Source organism: Eublepharis macularius, chromosome 9 (assembly GCF_028583425.1).
Source record: "Eublepharis macularius isolate TG4126 chromosome 9, MPM_Emac_v1.0, whole genome shotgun sequence".
NCBI classification, from domain to species: Eukaryota; Metazoa; Chordata; class Lepidosauria; order Squamata; family Eublepharidae; genus Eublepharis; species Eublepharis macularius.
This window is the reverse complement of record NC_072798.1, coordinates 98436639-98457263: the sequence shown is the minus strand read 5'-3', so window position 1 is coordinate 98457263 and position 20625 is coordinate 98436639. Positions and strand designations below refer to the sequence as shown.

At 41.1% G+C, this 20625-nt stretch overlaps 1 protein-coding gene across 2 annotated transcripts; it reads left to right on the top strand.

Moving 5' to 3' along the window:
- The first annotated feature begins 71 nt into the window (after positions 1–71).
- Positions 72–8585, top strand: TMEM60 (transmembrane protein 60). 2 transcript variants are annotated; one of them, XM_054989043.1, is made up of 2 exons: positions 72–210; positions 7947–8585. In XM_054989043.1, exon 2 carries the CDS (start codon positions 7993–7995, stop codon positions 8395–8397), a length of 405 nt encoding a protein of 134 aa, XP_054845018.1. In that variant the 5' UTR covers positions 72–210; positions 7947–7992; the 3' UTR covers positions 8398–8585. The 2 variants fall into 2 exon arrangements, with proteins under 2 accessions (XP_054845018.1, XP_054845019.1); XM_054989044.1 differs by lacking the exon at positions 72–210 and adding an exon at positions 4320–4357.
- Positions 8586–20625: the final 12040 nt, after the last annotated feature.

The following is a 20625-nucleotide window of genomic DNA, read 5'->3' as shown; positions in this document are numbered from 1 at the left end:
AGGGAGTGATAGGCACCTGCTAGAACCAGCGGGCAGCTTGTAAAGGGAGTGACGTATGCACCGGCTCTTAGGCCTTCTGGACAACGGGGACGGCGGCGGCGGCTCACCTCGCGCAGCAGCGGCCGTTGGTTTGTCTTGAGCGTCGGGCTGGGATGAGCCTCGTCCTCCCTAGGGCAGCCGTTGCTAAGAGGGTCGCCCGAAGCTTGCCTGGTGGGTACTTTATAACCTCGGCGGGAGGCTGGAGCCGGGGGGTGGGTGGGGGGTCCCTCCTCCTCTTCCTCCAGGGTGTGAGGAGACGCGGCCCCTGTAAGTGCAAAGGATGAATAAATAATATGAAGAATAACAACAACAACACAACATTCGATTTATATACCGCAAAATAATTTGCCGCCCCCTCAGAGCGGTTTACAAAGTGCGGTATTCTCCTCCCAACAATCACACTGTGAGGTGGTAGATCAAGTTGGGTAGCTGTTTGTCTGTAGCAGTAGGAAGCGCAAAAGTCCAGTAGCTCCTATAAGACTAATAAAATCTGCGGCAGGGTTTGAGCTTTCACGAGCCACGGCTCACTTCTTCAGAGACATTTAGAATGTGAGTCCGTCTGTCCTTATATCTTGGAGAGTGGAATGGTTGCAGAAGCTGAATGACAATAGGTGGTGAATAACAATGGCAGGTGTGATTAAATAGGGTGGGGTATGCCGAGGGGTGGTGGGTGTGGAGAAATCAGCATCGGTGATGAGACAGGAAGCTGATGTCTCGATTCAGTCCAGCTGGATGCATTGTCTTGAGTTTCATTATCAGTTGCAATTCAGCAGCCTCTCTTTCTAATCTTCCTTTGAAATTTCTCTGCAGGATAACTGCTACTTTTAGGTCAGCAACTGAATGTCCCGGGACATTCAGTCTGACTGTTGTTATTCGGCTTCTGTAATCACTTCACTCTCCAAGATATAAGGACAGATGGGCTCCCGTTCTGGCTGTATCTGAAGAAATGACTCCTGTGAGGTGGGTAGGGCTAAGAGAGTTCTGAGAAGCTGTGACTGACCCAAGGTCACTCAGCTGACTTCAGAGAAATGGAGAATCAAACCTGGTTTTCCAGAGTCCCGCCGCTTTTAACCACTACACCAAAGGGTAGTGGTTAACACCCACTTTAGGGTAGGGAAGTGGCCTCCATTGAGGAGGATTTCCCAGAAGCTTTTCCCACAAGAAGCCAGTCTCTTAAAGAAAAATCCTGTGTTTTGCAGCTTTTCTCTATTAGAAATGAAATCCTGCCCTCAAGCCATAGTTGATTTATGGCAATCCAAAATATTTCTTTTAAATTTAAGGTAGAGTATTCACTTAAGTGTGCATGGGGTGTGTGTGTATGCTATTCAGGAAGGATCATTGTTTTAGTGTAAAGTCACTTCTATATACAGGTAGTGATGGAGAGAGCCCTCAAGTCATATCTGACTTTTGGTGACCCCTGCCGGGGTTTCCTAGTCAAGAGACTAGGTGGTTTGCCACTGCCTGCCTCTGCAGCTCTGGTCTTCCTTGGAGGTCTTCCATCCAATTACTAACCAAGGCCAACTTGCTTAGCTTCTGAAAAATGAGATCAGTCTCTCGTTTATTCCTGTGCAAATTGTGGGCTGGAGGAGCCAGCTTCCTCACATACAAGGTTTCACAAGGCAGGTGCCTGTCTCGAATTGACTGTGTATGGAGGGACCTCTTCATTGCATCTAAAGAACAGGCTTGAGTCCTGTTGCGAGAGCAGAAGCTGAAACAGGAGTAAACTCTTAGCCTTGAGAGCCACTGCAAGGCTCCTGCTTATTTTGGTAGTGGAGAGTGCCTCAAGTGATAGCTGACTTAGGCGACCCAAGCTGACTTATAGCGGAGTTTTCATGGCAAGAGACGAACAGAGGTGGTTTGCTATTGCCTGCCTCTGCAACCATGGTCTTCGTTGGAGGTCTCCCAATCGATTAATAACCAAGGCTGACTCTGCTTAGTTTCCAAGATCTGACGGGATGAGGCTCTCCTGGGCTATTTTTAGGTCAGTCCCTCATTCAGTCTCCAGCATCTCCAGTTACAAAGCCTCAGGAAGGCAGCTTCACATGTTCGCTGGTACAGCATCTCTTTTGCAAGGCAAAGGTGGCAAATTCCATCCCTCGTATCTCCAGTTAAACAGTCAGACAGTGGGTGATGTGAAAGATCTCTGCTGGAAGCCTTGGAGAACTGCTGACCTTAATTAGGTTTCCCTGGTTGCTGGGGGGAGTCCATCCCTCCACTCATGTGTCTGTCCTTGGAGGCCTCAACAGAGCAGAGCCTCTTCTCACATTTGCTTGGCAGGATGGTGGCTGTCACTGCAATGATCTTAAGCTGGGGGTGGGGGGAATTTTGCCCATGAAAACATTAGAGCTTATGATGCATCTCGAAAATCTACCATTTAGCATGTAACACAATTCTCCACCCCCTCCACTGAACTTTCCCCCTGACTCCAAACCAGATAGATAACGCTTGGGCAGCTAATGTCAGTTTGCGTCCCTCTCCTGTAGAAATCTGCCATGCAGAGTGCTCAGTTCTGAAATATCATCTAGACAAGGCTCTCTCAAGTGGGGGAGGGAATTCACACAAGCGTACGGTGGGTTGGGAAATTCCTGGAGATTTGGAGATGGAGCCTGGCGAGAGCAGGGTTTGGCGAGGGGAGGGAGTCCGGTTGTAATTCCTGGAGATCTCCAGAGCCAACCTCCAGGTTGGCAAACCTCATTTTGACAGACCAGGGGCCTATTCCTCAGCGTTCCCTCCCCTTAAGTTTTATGAGTTTGTATCACTTCATAGCGAATTTCATACTCCTGAAACTTTTTTGACCTTATAGTGAATAGAATATTGGGGCTGCATCATGGAAAGGGGCTAGAAAAATACTATGAAAATAGTCCTATATTCCCCATCTCCATCTGATTTCTTCTGGGGATTTTTTTTCCAGGGAGCTAATGTACTTGCCAAAGATCAATGAGCGTGCTTGCATGAAGCCACTGTTCTTGTCATTTGGATCGATGATTAATAGGGATGGCCAGCATCTTGGCCCTGATGTAATAACCTGAAGGGAAAAGAATTACTTGATTTGTTCAAGCTGTGTATCGTGCTCTTCATACAGATATAAGAGTAGGAGCAGTTTAAAAATTGAAAAGTTGTCTATTTTACACACAACCTGGCTTAAATGCGAGGAGAAAACACTCCTTTTAACTTCTGTGGAGGAAAGATTGGAAAACTTTTCTTCCCCAAAATTCCTTGCCTTTTTATCTTTCAAGTATCAGCTAAGATATGTGGGTTGAAAGTTTTGCCTAACATAGTAGATTATGTAAATAGTAAACTTCTATGTGGGTTTATGAGACTGAGTGCTCCTCTGCACATAGACACATACACCATTAGTCTAGACCATGTCTTTCAATGGAAAACTATGTGAAGGAAAGGTTTATTTTTAGCCAGAGGAGCATTTGGTTATGTGCTTAATTGATAGTGCCCAGACACTAAACTGTAGTTCCAGTGAATGCAAGTGGAAGATGGAAAATGTCCTTTCAGTTTCGTTTGGTCTTTTTTCTGCACTTTGAGCGTTAAATCATAAAACAAGAAAGTCTGTTCTGGATCTATAAATCATAATTCATCTGGATTATGCCTGAGTTTACTCTCTTGTTTAAGCAATGTGCTGGTAGATCAGCTCATGTGTTTTTTGCAAGAAGCCTGGCAAGGAGGAAGCATCTGGCACTGCAGGCTCGGATAAGGAAGTTTATGCCGTGACAAATGTGTTGGCTTCTAAGGGGTTTTGTTGCTCCACTCCTAGACATGTGAAGGCCCAAGAAAATGATGGGATGATTTAGGGAAACAAGGTTTTTTTTCCCTGAGGAATTTATTACAGTTTTTTAAACAGAAAATTTGGAGGAGTGGAGGGGGAGGAGCCTGAGATATTGTCTTGTCTACGTAGAATAAGAAAATTCTGTAAGGCAAGATTTTTAACACTTGAAATATAGCATGAAAAAGTGTGAGGAGTTTTCCAGTGGAAAAACTGGGAAATTTGGGAGAGCACTGGAAAAAGAAAAAAAACTCATATTTTTGACATGTACCACATCTTCAAGATTTTGTTTTTGTTTAAATGTAAATATTTTGGGTTATAGTATGCTATAATGTGTATAATGACGCATTAGTAGAGAATTCAGCATTTTCAGTATTATTAACTTCAGCTTAATATCCAAACATTCGTGACTGAGAATTTCTCTACATATAATACCCTTTCTTTTGTATATTGCAGAATTTGTTTTCTACCTTCAACTTTCCTTTCCTCTCACATGGCAAAAATTAAAAAATATATGAGCTATGGGAACATAGGATGCGGCAGGTTGGGTATACTTGCAATTTTTCTTTTTCAAAAAGAAGATATATTTTTAAATTGTATAAATATGAAAAATAGTACAACGGTGTATGTTAAATTATAAATTATTCATTTTATATTAAATCAGTAAAAGAAGTTTCTGTTAGGTTTGATAGGAAAGTAAGTGCTGCATATATTTCAGGTTTTCCCATAATTTATTTTTCTTTGAAATGGCACCATTTCTGGAAATTTTACATCTCTGTCAAGTCTTCCTCCAGTGCTCTTTGATCCACCTTGCTACTGCCTACAATGTAATTCATTCACCTGCAGTTTCTCATCATATTATTTATTATGTAACTTCCTAGACTGGTATCATGGGATGTCTGGTCAACATACAAATGGCATTTGTAAACCCTGATCAATTATTCCGACACGTATGCAATCACAAAACAATTAAGGGTTCATTATTTCAGATGTGAGCAATGCATTGCAAAATTCTCCCCAGCCACCGATGTTTTTAAGAAGACAGGAAATTACACTGGGATAACAGCTCACATGATAGAAAAGCAGGTGCCCTTAATTTGTGCCAGTGCCTTGACTACCTTGTATAAGCTTATTGTTTCAAATTGTTTTCAAGTGGAATATTCTTATATTAGCTATTTTAATGACAACTTTGTGGTTTGCAATGAACAGTTAATAGGGCATTATTAAAAATACCTTACTCTTTCCTTTTTAAAGAATCATTCTTTAGTGATGGCAAATGAGATAGCCCTGTGGATACTAGGTGCTGTGAGATCACTTCATCTTGCCAATAAATCTGGAGGAAATAGAATGGAATAGAAAAAATAATTAACGTTAAACGCAATATGAAATATATATTGTACTACTACAGCTAATTTAGATATAGTCTTGGCATACAATAAATAATTTGATGAATTTGGTGGGTACCAAAATTAATCCCTTTCCTCACTGTAGCTTCCCAACCTACATGGATATTGCTCCACATGAGCCCCACACCCCCAAGAGTGTGACAGTAGTCCGCATGCCTTTTGTGCACAACCGTTGGTTGTGGTTGATTACAACCATTATGTTTTCCAATTACAGTACATGGCATGAGAGACAGTTCATCTTTTTCAAGGCTAATATCAGTGGTTCAGTGAGGCCAAACCATGCAGAGGTGGAAAGATTAACTCCCTCCATCCCTCCTTACCCAAGTTCAGTCTGAATCAGAACAGCATAGCTGAAATTTACCTTGAAAAGAAAATCAAGATCCCATCGGAGATATTCCAGTATCTCATTTTGAGTCTTTAACTGGAGATACCACAGATTGAACTTGGGATGGTCTGCCTGTGAATGCACACAGGCAAAACGTGGAAATCCTCCTGACAAAAGCTGCAATTCAGGTACTAACATTAGTGCAATTTTATGCAAGCAGCACGGAATTCTTCTAAATTCCATAGCATGTGTTGAATAATGCTTCCTAAGCAGAGACATTTCAATAAACGAGGTATCCTATGTGCAGTTAAATAAGCTGCAATCCCGTATAACTATTCCATCCCCTCTGGATGGAAGCCGAGCATAGTGGTACCTGTACACAAAAAAGGGGATAAATCTGACCCGCAAAACTATAGACCAATAAGTCTACTTCACAGCAGTAAAACTGTATAGCAAATATCTGCTGGCAAAATTGGAAGATTGGGTGACAACCGAAAAAATAATTCATCCCACACAAGTGGAAAGGTCTTGGAACTATAGGCCACTGTCAAACATTATACCAACTGGCTTACTCTGGAATAAATGGGCCAACAAAGGCACTTTATGTAGCATTTGTTGACTTGGCTGCTGCATTCGATTCAATCAATAGGTCCTGCTTATGGTCCAGGCTTGCTAAACTTTACATCGATAAGCGACTGCCGTTTCTGCTCCGTGAGCTGCACAAAGATACCTTTGCTCAAATTAGTGTGAGAACCTCTGGATCACTAACTAACAGAATCCCTATTAGTAGAGGCGTGGAACAGGGTCGTGTGCTGGCCCCTCTACTATTTAACCTGTGCATCAATGATATCAATGAGACTCTGTCAGGTCCCCAATTTATGCCGCCTTCTCTGGTACAACAGAAGATTTCAGTTCTCCTTTACACAGATGACATGGTCCTAACCTCCCTGATCAAGGTCGGCTTCAGGAGACTCTTAGATCACTTAGGCCATTATTGTGACAAAGAAGCTCTCAATGTTAACTACGCAAAGACAAAAGTAATGGTTTTCAGGAGAAAGCCAAAAATTTCCTGCTGGAGCATTCTTGGCAACCTAATCCAACAATGCAGCTCCTTTAAATGTCTAGGGGTAACCTTTAAAGAGACTGTGAATTGGAAGATACACCTTGTGATGGTTAAATCCTCAGCATCAAGATTTGTAGGGTCAATCATACATTTTTTTCATACAAAGATGATAGATCCAGCACTGAAATTATTTAAGAGCAAGGTAGTCCCTCACCTCCTATATGGAGCTGAAGTGTGGGGTTGGAAGGAAGATATTCTAACCAGCCTTGAGGTAATCGAAAACCAATTCTTGAGATGGATTTTGGTTTTACCCAAAGGCGCTCCTGCCACCCTGATGAGGGCCGAAACAGGACTCCCCTCCCTTAGGGCGCGGGTACACCTTGCAATTTTAAAATACAGGAAAAGGATCAAATTTTCCAGTTCTGACTCCTTAAGCTGCCAATCAGTAAATTGCTTACTATCCAAAGACCCCACACTCCCTGGCTTTCTATCCACCATTTGCCAAAGGTATACCATCCCGGATGACCTGTTAGGGGTCTCAGCCAACAACCTCCCACTTAAGGAGTGGATCTACAAGTCAGATGCAGTTATGGATCGGCTATCAGTATTAACATCTAAGGCAGCTCCTTGGTATAATCTAATCAAATTTGACCATTTAAGATCTCCCTACCTAGCCAGTATTTCTCATTATAACCTCAGAGTGTCTTTCACTGCTCTGTGCTTTCAGATGATGTAAACAGCTCTTTTGGCAGGGCATTATTCTCACACCCCTATGGAACATCGCACCTGCATTTGTGGATTACCTACAGTGGAGAACCTTTCCCACTACCTACTTTATTGTCCATTATAGAGTGTACCCAGAGCTAAATTCTTGGCCTATTAGTCACGAACACGTATTCTGAAATCGAGAAGATTGTGTTTGTGTTATCTAACACTGATAATCATGTGTCCTATAGAGTCTCTCAGTTTGCACTCGCAGTCAAAAAGATAAGATCTAAGGTGGTACTGAATGAGGCTGTTTCGTGACTCCTAGGATAGTTTGGCATACTGTACTGTTTTAATTAATTTTAATTAACCTTTACAAACTGTGATAATGGATTTTACTGTTTATTAGTCGATGTTTGGTAAATTGTGACTGCCTATGGCTATAGACAATAAACTCTTTGGAGAAGATATATTTGGTATAAATACCAGAATTAGTTCCTGTTCCTCCTGAAGAGGAAAAACTATTCTTGTTTGTTCCAAGACATTTTGCAGGAAGCTCCATTTGTAAAGTCGCTGAAGGCCCTGTATTGGTGCTGGAGTGTGCTTAATGTTCCCCTCCCTCTGTTTTCCTAGGGACTGTCTTTTCTGCCGTTATCAACCACATACTAAAGCTGTTTAAATGAGAATGTCCTTGGCGCAGAGAGTGCTCCTCACATGGCTCTTCACATTACTGTTCCTGATCATGTTGGTGTTAAAACTGGATGAAAAGGCCCCTTGGAACTGGTTCCTAATATTTATCCCTGTTTGGATCTTCGATACCATCCTGCTAGTTATGATCATTGTGAAAATGGCTGGCCGTTGTAAGTCTGGCTATGACCCTCGCAATGGCTCTCAAAACCTCAAGAAGAAAGCCTGGTACCTCGCTGCTATGTTGCTGAAGCTGGCCTTCTGCCTTGCCCTGTGTGCTAAATTAGAACAGTTTGCAGTTATGAAACTCGCTTATGTCTTCATTCCCCTGTGGGCCTTGCTCATTGGCGGCATGATAGAACTTGGCTACAACATCTTCTGTGTCCGAAGGGACTAACTACTTTTAGCCTTTCATCAAGTTCACATCACATTCCTGAGTAATGTCAGCTTGCTTCAAGTATACTTCTCATAAAAGAACTACAGATGCAGCCATGTGTTGAACCTCATGCTGGAGGACTTGATTTTTTGAGCACAGGTTCTCATGTACATATTGTAAATAAAACTAAGTCTCATGATTTTTAAATATACAGTCTTCGCTTATGTGTATGAAATTCATCTGCACAGGGGAATAAGTTGCTACTGTACAACAGAAAATCAAAACTTCTAGAATTATTCCCACAACCATCCAGAGCAGAGTTGATCAACAGTTTCAATCTTAGAAAATGTTTTTATTCTCCAGACTATGATGGGGGTGTGGTTGTGGGTCTTGCTACACAGGTTCATCTCCTCATGGATAATTGAGTTCTACTTGGCACTTAAGCCATAACAGATATAGAACACAAGGGCTCATGAACAACTGGAGCATTACATATATAATCCAAAAAAAGAAATATTAGTTAAGTATTTCTTTCACATCTTAAATATTTGGGGTGCGTGTGTGTGTGTGTTTGACAAGTGAAACTGAGCATGCCTTGATTAAAATAGAGTAGAGCCAGATCCTTTCTGCATACCATTAGTGTGTGGTGCTTATTGGCACAAACCACTGTAGTGAAATATGTCTTTCTATAGCATATGAAAGTAACAGAAGCGATTACAGAGAAACTGATTACAGTAGGTGTTGCAGAGCCAACTTTGCTCAGATTAACACCAGTTTTCAACCTGTAGGTCATAACCCAGAAGTCAGTTGCAATTCTCTTATAGGCTGAGCTGGGAGGGGAGGCCCTCCTTCTGGTAGGAAAGGAGATAAGAGGAAGCTGCTAAATTCCATCCTCTCTGCATCCCCATTCATTTCCAGTTGCTTGGTTAACCCCTAACTATCAACAGTGCAGGAAATGAGTGTACCGTATGTGGAGCTCTCCACTGCCAGTTTTCTGAAGTGCTGGATCCCAAAAAGCAGGAAAGCCATGGAGCTGGGAAACAAGGAACACTATTAACTTCACTAAAATTACTAGGAAGTTGTAACTAAGGATGGAGAGTCTCCAGAACAAAAGCAATGTTTTTAGCCTTAGAATCAGTAGGACCTAGAAATCAGAAGAAGGGGACTTCTTTCCAGACTTCTTGGTTACACAGTGGCATGCATCTGCTGGAGACAGCAGTGAGAATAAAGTCTCTCCTTCACGTCCTTTTCCTCTTTTTAAAAAATGATTCAGAAAGACATACCCAGAACATTTTAGTCACCATGTGAGGCAAAAAAAGCAGCCCACAATATTCTCTGGAAAGATTAAAAGGACGAGCATAGTACTGTGGATGAAATACAAAATAGGACCTCCCACTTTAAAATGTTCTCTTGATTAATCCCCTTGTCTATATTTTATTTTTTTAAAGCACCACAAACCTCTGGTGTTTTTGCTGGAATTCGTCAGGGGAGGGAATCACAAATCTGCCCATCACATGTAGTGCCACATGTAGTGGCACCAATTTGTAAGAAAACTAAGGATAAGGGCATTTATCTGACATGAGGTTTCAACCCTTAACATGTATACAATAATATGTCCTGCAGGCAATTTCAGGAGAGCCTGCTCTCAATTACCATGATTTGCACCTATTCATAGAATGGAAATTTACCTCCATTCCCTTCCCACAGCAGCCTGCTCTGCTTCCTTAACAGTGCAATCCTATGGAGAGTTACTCCAATCTAAGGCCATTGACTTCAATGGGCTTAGACTGGAGTAACTCTCCATAGGATTGCACTGAAAATCTTGCTCCTGTGGATTCGTGAACTCTCAGTGTGGGAGGAGTCTTGCTGAAGGTCTGCTCAGGAAGGGAAAATGAGGAAAAACAATACACGTGCAGAATTGCTGCTTGTGTGGGCTGCATAAAACACAGGATCCAACCCTATTATTTCCTGTAAGTTATTTATACGGGATATACACCATCTTATATACTAATAGTCAAATGGTTCTAGTCTGTGGATACTTGAATCCAGAGATTGGAGCCTTGAATGCATAAGACAAATCTTCCTACACACCTGAAAAATGTTCCAGGTATACAGAATAATCTGAGATTTTTAAAAAGGAGGAGGTTTTTTTAAAAACTAAAATGATAAAAGGAGCATTTGTAGCTTGAACCAGATGCTCAGTGACTGTTGCTAGGCAACCATAACAGTTTAGGCAGTATTCCATGATGCTTGGTTTCTCTCAGTAAAAGGGGAAGAGCCATTTCCAGGGTTGTTTTGGTCCTTGAAGAAGGACTCATTGGGTCCAGGTCCAGGTCCAATAGCAACCACTGCAGGACTTGATACCACATGATTTGCATGACTCACTAACTCAGGCCTGACTGCTTGCTACTGTTCAACAGCAGCCCCTCTTCCCCCCACAAAAGCCAGTGCAGTGGTTAGAGTTTCAGAATAGGATCTGAGAAAATCACTCTGCACTATAAGCTCACTGGGTGACTTTGATCTAGTCACACACACTCAGCTCAACCTGCCTCTCAGGGTAGTTAGGAAGACAATGGGGAGGCAAGGAGAATGATGTAAGCTGCTTTGGGTACCGATTGTTGAGAAAGGCAGTATATAAATCAAGTTAATAAATATAGATCGGCAACCAGAACAGAACAAGAAGGGATAGAAAAAATAACAGCTTGTATTGTCACCAAAAAAAATCAAATATTTAGGTATTTATGTAATGGGACAAAACAATAATTTATATAAAGATAACTATCAAAAGGTTTGGACAAGTATTTTTGAAGATCTGCAAAGATGGGAAAGATTGAAAATTTCATGGCTAGGAAGAATGTCTACTATTAAAATGAATATATTACCAAAGTTTAGCGATAACGAATATTAAACTGTATCACCAAGCAGCTACTCTAGTTTGGATATAAGATTGGATTATAAATCCAAATAAATCCAGGTTGGAGATAATTGATACCAAAGATGGAATACATAATGATTTATGGATTAAGAAATAATTAAAAACCAACCATTCAAAGAAAAGACAGCACTCATATCTTGAGAGATGGCCTATTAAGAATATGGTTTCACTGCAGAAAGAGAATAAGTCTGCCAATTTTGCCCCTGACATCTCCAATTGATGCTTATTGTGACATTATTATAAGAAATAAAATTGATTATATAAATTATGAATATACGACAGTGTCAGTCCTTGGCAAGTAAATCCCCAAGTTCTCCACTTCAATCACACAGGTGAATTGGTTGAAGTAAGCTTTATTAGAGATCCATCAGGTTCAAGGTACTTAGACAGTGAAATTGGCAGAAGTGATGTGTATAGGAAAAACATGGTTAGTTATAGAGTAAAGTCCCACCCCCAGGTTAGTAATCTGTTGAAATTCTGGCACGAACGCCAGAGACAAAGGATTATCACGGTTTAGACTACATCTACCGAGTAAGCATGAAATCATCTCTGTTCCCAGGAGAAGCCTCGGTTGTGTTGGGTGCGGCAGGGCTCAAGGCCGCTTGCCTTTAAACGAAAGTATTTTGCTTCCCTGGGAGAGTGTTTTACTTCAAAGTAAAGATAACACAGTGAGCTTCTAAACAACAGACATTGAAAGGCACTCAGAACTCTTCACAGTATCGGAGAACTACTAGGCAGCATACAACACACCCATGGCATGTATTGCAGACAGGCATATGTGACAGACAGACAAACAAGGGATGATAATGTCAGGGGGTTGGCATCTACCATCCTCCCCCTCCCCTTCCAGGGGGATGAGACAGCTGCAGTTTTTTTTCCCTTTCAGAGGATGTTTAGTCTGGAGTGCTGGGAGCGCTGACAAGTCAACCTTGAGTGCCTAGGTTCTCACAGGCTGAATGTCCAACCTCCAGAAAGGGAGGCCAGTACTTTGAACTACATGTACTACTGTTTGTTGTCATTCCTAACAAAGTCTTTGTTATACCTTGAACTGGATTTTTATAATAAATCTTCATTAAACCAACCAGTGGAGGGTTTTTTTGTAAAATATCTTGGCAGGGTTCTTACAGTTTGTTAGGAATCCTCTTTTTCCTTCTCAAACTCTGCATACATGAACCTCACTGCCTGTTGAACCCTGCTGCCTGAGCAATGGCTAGAAGAGGAGTGGATGCCGGGAATGGGAATGTCAGGTCTGTCATCCACAGTCCTTCCATCTTTCTTGTTTTGCTGTAATTGCTCAGTGTATGTGTGTGTGTAGTTTTTCACACAGGCCAGTTCGCTCCTGGGAAGACAGCGTGCTTATCTCGAATGGCTCACCACAGCGGCCTTGGGACGGTTCTCTCCTATTCTCCCACTGACTGACTATGCCCAGCTGGGTCCTGTGGGCGGGGGGCTCCCAGGGAAGAACTGGAACTTTGTAGCAAGCCTCCCTTACGTCATTCTCAGCAAGTGATCTATGTACAGCCAGTCGCTTATATTGCTTCTGTAAAATCTACGGACATATATACACTTTAGTCTTGATTTTACAATAAACAACCTTGACTCAAGATATCTTGGATTTCTTGCTGCAAGGGGGGAAGTCAGCTACTACGTATCCTGTTTTCCATAGCCTGACATTGCTGAGAATGACTGCTCGAGGGCGAGTTGGAACTTGAAGACCTTGCTAAAGAGTGTGGGCCCAATGCTGAGGCATTGGCAAAGGTAGTGAGGCCACAACCAGGATTTGCCTAGAAGCCTTTGGACTATATAAGTTTGATGGAAGGAACTCTGGTGCAATGGGGCCCCAGATCATCATCTATTGGAAGGGGACTAGAACGGAAAGATCATTGGAGGGCTCAGCTTCACAGACCAAGTTATTTGACTGTAGAGATGGCTGACCTTCAACTATATGAAAAGGAAGAAGAGGGGGACAAGGCTGAAGGGACGGTACACCAGCTTCAGGTGAAGATGGGGGAGCTGAGAAGGGACATGCACACCTTCATGTGGGAGGTGCAGGAGTTGTTGCAAGAAGCCCTCCAACCTGAGCAGCCGGGGGTCGCGTGTGTGATGGGGAAAAGAGGGGAGGGAGCCACCTGGATTATTGCAGCCTTTAGAAACCCCCTCCAGGCCTTGGGAAACCATTTCGATGGATTTCATCACAGATCTCTAAGGGAAAAACTGTTATTCTGGTATTTGTGGACTTATTCTCAAAGCAAGCACATTTTGTACCCTGCTCAAAAATCCCCACTGCAAGGAAACTAGCAAATCTCTTTATGCAACATGTGGTATGTTTGCATTCTTTCCCGACCAAGGTAATCTCCGACAGGGGCCTCCAGTTTGTTGCCACTTTTTGGCAGGAGTTGCTCAAGGTTACTGGAATTGAACAGGGTCTGGGTGCAAGTCATCACCCACAGAGTGATGGACAAAGTGAAAGAACAAATCGGATATTGGAACAGTTTTGAAGATGCTGTATCAATTATCAACAAGATAACTGGATGGATTTTCTTCTCTTTTGCTAAGTATTGTTACAACAACAACATACACAATTCTATTGGAGCCACCTCCTTCAAAATCACTCAGGGTTTTGAAGGAAAACCCATGCCTCTACTATAGAAGGATACAGTTAACCAAGGGAGGGACTTGCAACAATGGTGGTCTGGTATCAGCAGTCAATGGAAGATTATAAAGGAAACTTTGGAACAAACTAAAATGGATTATAAAGCACAAGCAGATAATCTTCCCTATGGGATTTTAAAGTAGGGGACAAGGTGTATGTGTCTACAAAGAATCTAAAGGGCACCCAGCCAAGCAAAAAGCTTGGCTGGAAATATATAGGCCCCTTTAAGGTGCTGAAAGTAATAAATGCAGTATAGTGGAATTAGATCTCCCAAAGAGTCTGAAAAAAGTTCATCCAGTATTTCATTCCAGCCTGCTAAAGAAAGATCCTGGAGAAAACAAGTGGCACCCTACACTAGCCCAGCCCCCTCCTCTAATGATAGATGGACAACCACATTATGAAATTGACTTAATCTTAGATTCTAAGATGACAAGAGGTGTACTTTATTATCTCATGCAATGAAAGTATTTCCCTAAGAGTCAAGTTGAGTGGGTCAAAGCCATAGACATTAGAGCCCCCAGGCTCTTAATGGATTTTCACAAGAAATATCCACAAAAGCCGAGGGGAGGTTAATTTTCAAGATGGCAGAAAATGTCAGGAGGTTGGCATCTACCTTCCTACCCCCCCCCCCCCACCCTTCCAGGAGGATAAGAAAGCTGCAGTTTCTTTTTCTTTTCAGAGGATGTTTAGCCTGGAGTGCTGACTAGTTGACCTTGAGTGCCTAGGTTCTCACAGGCCGAATGTCCAACCCCCAGAAAGGGGGGGGGGGGCAGTACTTTGAACTACATGTACTACTGTTTGTTGAGAATGTGTCATTCCTAACAAAGTCTTTGTTATACCTTGAACTGGATTTTTATAATAAATCTTCATTAAACCAACCAGTGGAGGATTTTTTTGTAAAATATCTTGGCAGGGGCCTTACACAAGGGAAAATAAAAATATGGTATGAAATTCAAGTAGGAGGAAAAACCTCCTTCCATGTTTGCTATATTATCAAATGGTGACTAAATTCAAAGAACAGTTAATTAAAGATGGAGGCTGGTTAAGATGGAAAACAGTTTGGAGATTCAAAACACCTGTTAGGAAAAGTATATAAATTATTATTGCAATATGATACAGAATCAGAGCAAGTAAAATTGTATGATAAAAGGGATGCAAATCTTTGGAGAAAATATATGTATGAGCTAGTGGGAAAAACTATGGATTAAAGAAATTAAATTTACTGACTGTTAAGCATTAAGGGAGAATTGGTGTAAAATGTTTTTCAGATGGTATATTACTCCCAAGGACATAGCAAAAGCTATTAAGGACTATAATGGAAAGTGCTGGAAATGCCTAAACATGGATACAGCATTCTATCAGAGGTGGTGGACTTGCCAGAAAGCAAGGAAATATTGGATGGAAATACATGAAGAAATGCAAAAGATTAAAGTTTAAATTTGTGATGAACTCCAAAAATATGTTATTAAATACTTTACCAAGCAAAATTACATAGTGAACTGTTCATATATATGCTGACTGCAGCAAGAGTAGTATATGCAGCAAAATGGATGGCAGAACAATGTCCAGATTTGATGGAATGGAAGAATAAGCTATATGAACCTGCGTCAATGAATCTGCATACATAATAGGCCAATTTCAGAACTCCAAGAAAAATGGAAAGTATTTTTGATTATGTGGCTGAAAATTAAGAATAATTAAGAACAATTATTATTAAATATGTAGACAAAAAGATATTTAAATAGAAGTGAAAAATAAGAATATACATGCAAGTTTTAAATAAATATATGATATAATTGATAATTGATTATTTAAATGATAGAATGATACACGCATATATAAAATAGGATTTAAATGTTGTGTTTAGGTTTATATATGACCTAGTTGATTACTGATGACTGAAGTAGTGGAGATAGTAGAGATATGAATTAGATGTTTATATGATGTAGTTCATGTTTCATGTGTTTATGCTTGAGCTTATTATTTGAAATAAATATATTTATTTAAAAAAATAAATACAGATGAAGTTGGGGCAGATAAAAGGTAAGTTCTTTAGTGGGTTTGAAGGAGAGACGGATGTAGGGAATGGTGAGCATATGGAGGTTGCCAGGAGGACGTAAAGAGGAAATAGTGTAGGGAAGGAGATACAGGGAAAAGTGAAGTATTCCTCTCCCCCCCGCCCCCGTAAGTCCTTGTGTCATACCTGCGTACAGCCATGCCATGGTTATCTGTTGGTTATATTGCTTGTACCACAATATGCTGAAGCTATACTGCATTATTATTGAATTGATGTGTACCTCTCTCTGATCATCTGTAACCATATTGCAGACATTACTTTCTTAGAACTCAGAAAGGGCCTCTCCTGTTATCTTGGAGAAATATACAAGTCTCGTCTAGATGCCAGTTTTTACTCCTTTTCCCAGATGCTGGGAATTATGTATTGTATACCTGAAGCATAGTCGTAACTGAATAGATTCTCACGGAACTCTTGTAGACTTGCATGCCAAAACCTTAACTGTCATTTGAAGAGCAGGAAAATCAACTATAACAGATTGTTCCATTTGAATTGTCAGTTCTGTCAAGCTCCGTGATGGAGAACAGAACTGAATTGCATAGATCCTAATAAAGCTGATTCTGCTGGAACCAACATGTGTTCACTGTCGAGGGACTTGAGGGGTTTACCTGCCAGGGAATGACACCTTGCAGGTTCCCCACTATGCAACTGTACCTGGCTCAACTGGCACCATGCAACTGAGCCACAATGGTGAGGCTGCCAGGGAGGGAAGGGGGAAGACAAGAGGGCAAAGTGTGGGAAGGAGAGAAGGATGCAGGGAAAGGGCAGAGGGTATGCGGAGGCAGGGAAAGAGGATATAATGAGGAAGAGGAAAATGAGATCCCCCTCCCACAAGTCTTGTGAGATCCCACTTATATTTTAATATTTAGAAAACCAGTTATGATAGCAAGTCATGGTGGGGAAAAAACGGTTTGGTATAAAACCAAGCATTGAAATGAGTAATATGGCTGGTTAGGAGAGAAAACAGTGTTTGAACAACTAATCACTGGAGATTCAAAACACCTATTAGGAAAAAAAAATATGTAATATCTTACTGCAATATGTTACAGAATCAGAACAAGTAAAAAATTGCATGATAAAATGGATGCAAAATGTAGGAGAAAATATATGTATGAGCCAGTGGGAAAATTTATGGACGAAAATTCAAATTTACAGAACATCAAATATTAAGGGAGCATTGGTATAAAATGTTCTTCAGATGGTATATTACTCCTAAGGTCATTGCAAAAGCTAATAAGGATTACAGTGGAAAGTGGTGGAAATGTCAAAATACTGATGCAACATTCTATCATATGTGGAGGAACATTCAAGAAAGCAAAAAAATAATGGATAGAAATACATGAAGAACTGAAAAAGATATTAAATTTCATTTAGTTGAACCCTAAAAATATGTTAATATCTTACCAAGTAAATATTATAAAAATACATAACAAACTATTTAAATATATGGTAACAGCGGCAACAGTAGTAGATGCAGCAAAACGGAAGGCAGAATACTGTCCAGATTTGACAAATGATTGAATAAGTTATACAAATATGCATCAATGGCAAAATTAACATCTTACATACATCAACAGGCCAACCCTAGAATATCAGGAAAACAAGAAAGCTTTTTTTGATCATGTAGCTGAAAATTAAGAATAAGTAAGAACAATTCAGTTAAATAGTTAACAAATTTGTAATTAAAATGTTGAATATAAATGTATCTTAATATAAGTGAGTCACTGTATTTCATAGAAAGTGTCTTAAGAAATTTAATGAAGAGGATGGTGGGGAGAAATACTATGTGTTTTATATATTCTGTTATATATAACTATCTCTGACTTACACCGCTGTGTTATACAATCCCTTTTTTCTTTCTGTATCCCTTTTTATTATTATTTTCTTTTTCAAAATAAAAATATATTGAAAAAAGGGAATAAGTAATATGATGGATCCATTGCCCTCACAGCTGCAAAACTGCTTTATAGGATTATATGAAGGATTCAGCAGGACCCGTATTCATTCTGTTTATCTTGAGATTTCTGTTGAACTCGTACTAAAACATTAAGTAGTAGGATCAAAGGAGTAATTTACTTATAGTCATTTCAGTGTAATATTTTTTTAATCATACATCAATCCAGAAAGAGCTATCATAACTGGGATAATTTCCTCAACCAATATGATCATGCAACAATGTGCTTGTCTCCTTGTGCTAATGAGACAAGACTATCCCAGCAGCACCTACAGGCCCTTTTTATTTTACTTTTAAATGATAGTTCTAAAAAAAGAAACTGAGTAATCCGCTCTACTAGATCAAGACACACCAAAATTTATATATTTTTGTTCCCATGTTTTGCTATTAAGCTATTGCATTTACGTCCCTTCCCTTGTAATCCATACCATAAGATTATAGAACTCCTTTACTGGACTGGGAAGCAAGTTGATGCTTTTCTTCCCTGCTGGCTGCTTAGTTTGAACATTTACATGTGTTTTCTTTTGCATGAATGTAATGATGTGCTTATAGAATTGTTTCTAACAAGTACTCCTGGCCACTGCAGCATTGATAGGCTTGGAACACTTTTTTATTATGACTTTGTGACATAATAACCAACATACCATGACTGTTGGCATATCTTATAGGGATGTGCAATCAGGTATTTTACTAGTTCTAAATGCTCACTAATAAATGCTGCAAATGCTCAAAATCTGAACAGTAACATTTGCAACACTCAGGAGGTGGAAACACCTGTTGCATTAACAGGTACTGTAGATAAACATAACCAGGAGGAGGTAGAAGAATGAGGCAGAAAGGTAGAGCAGGATGAAGACTCAGGGAGGGCAAGATGTCCTCCTTTCCTCAGAGGACCCTTCACAGTAAGTGTCCAAAGGTCCATTCTCCCTCTAAGGCAGAGGACATATTGGGTGCTCCCAAAGCAGTTTCCGCTTTCTGGGTGGGATGTGGTCTTCGTCTGAGATCATATGCTGCAATACTTTTCTACTGCAGGCAGTGTCTGCTGAATCATATAGATTAAATTTGTAGCGTTTCACCAAGGTCGAGACTGACAACCACGTTGCTGCCTTGCAGACTTCTATTACAGAAGTGTTCCTGTGTAATGCTGCATTGGTAGCAGTGCTCCTCAGAGTGAGCCATTATTCCATTAGGAAGCTCTATGATGAGAGCTTTGTGAGCTTCAGTAGTGTATATTTGCTGTTGGCACCTATGGCTTCTGAAGGCATTTTCTTCTCCAAATTGAGGGAATGCCCTCTGTCTCTTGCAAACAAAGGGCTACAATATAGTAGGAATTACTGAGACTTGGTGGGATGATTCTCATGACTGGAATGTAGTAGTGGATGGGTATGAGATGTTCAAGAAAAACCGGAAGGGTAGAAGAGGAGGTGGAGTGGCATTGTATGTGAGGAGAGGGCTTGATTGCGAGGAAGTTCTGGAGAATGTGGTTGACAGCCCAGTGGAAAGTATATGGGTGGAAAGAAGGGGAGGAAGGACAAAGGGTATTATTGTTGGAGTCTGCTACAGACCACCTGACCAGGGAGAGGAAATGGATCCTGCCCTCCTTGAAGAGATTGGTAGAGTATCCAGACATCAGAACCTTATAATTATGGGTGACTTCAACTTCCCCTATGTGTGCTGAGAGACAAGCTCAGCAAAGCGACAAGACTCACGCAACTTCCTGACCTGCCTGGCTGATACCTTCCTTTTTCAAATGGTGGGAGAAGCTACAAGGGGCTCGGCCATACTAAACTTAATATTAACCAACAGGGAAGAATTGGTAGATGGGGTGAAGGTGGTGGGACCTTAGGGGGAAGTGACCATGTCCTCCTTGAATTCCAGTTGCTGTGGAGAGCCAATGAAGTTCATAGCCAGACTCGTAGGTTAGATTTTCGTAGGACCAACCTCCATGAACTCAGAGGCTTGATAACAGTCATTCCATGGGGGGGGGGTGCTGGAAGGGAAAAGAGCAAGTGAAGGGTGGGCTCTTCTCAAACATGAGCTTTTGCAAGCTCAAGCCCTCAATATTCCAGCAAGACAGAAACATGGTAAGGGCTTCAAGAAATCGACGTGGATGAAGAGAGAGCTCCAGAATAAGCTAAGGGGGAAAAAGGAAATGTTCAGGAAATGGAGAGAAGGACAGACCGTGAAAGAGGAATATATGGGGGTTACTAGGTACTGCAGATCAGCCATCAGAGAAGCCAAAGCTCAATATGAGCTGGGTCTGGCCAGGGGGGCTTGCTACAATAAGAAAAACTTCTACAGATATGTGAGAAGCAAACACAAGGTAAAAGAGGCAATTGGACCGCTGTTAGAGGAGTAGAAGGAAAAACTCTGATGAAGGACAGAAAATAAGCAGACCGGCTTAATTACTATTTTGTCTCTGATTTCTCCCTGAAGAACTCAAGCCCATCTGGAGATAGTAGAAGACACGACAGGACACCTGGAGGGCTAGTTGACATTGACAGAGAGGTTGTGGAGAGGCACCTGGCTGCACTGGATGAATACACATCTCCTAGGCCGGAGGATGTGCACCCAAGAGTGCTCAAAGAACTTTCTAGAGAACTTGCAGAGCCTCTGTCCATCATCTTCAAGGC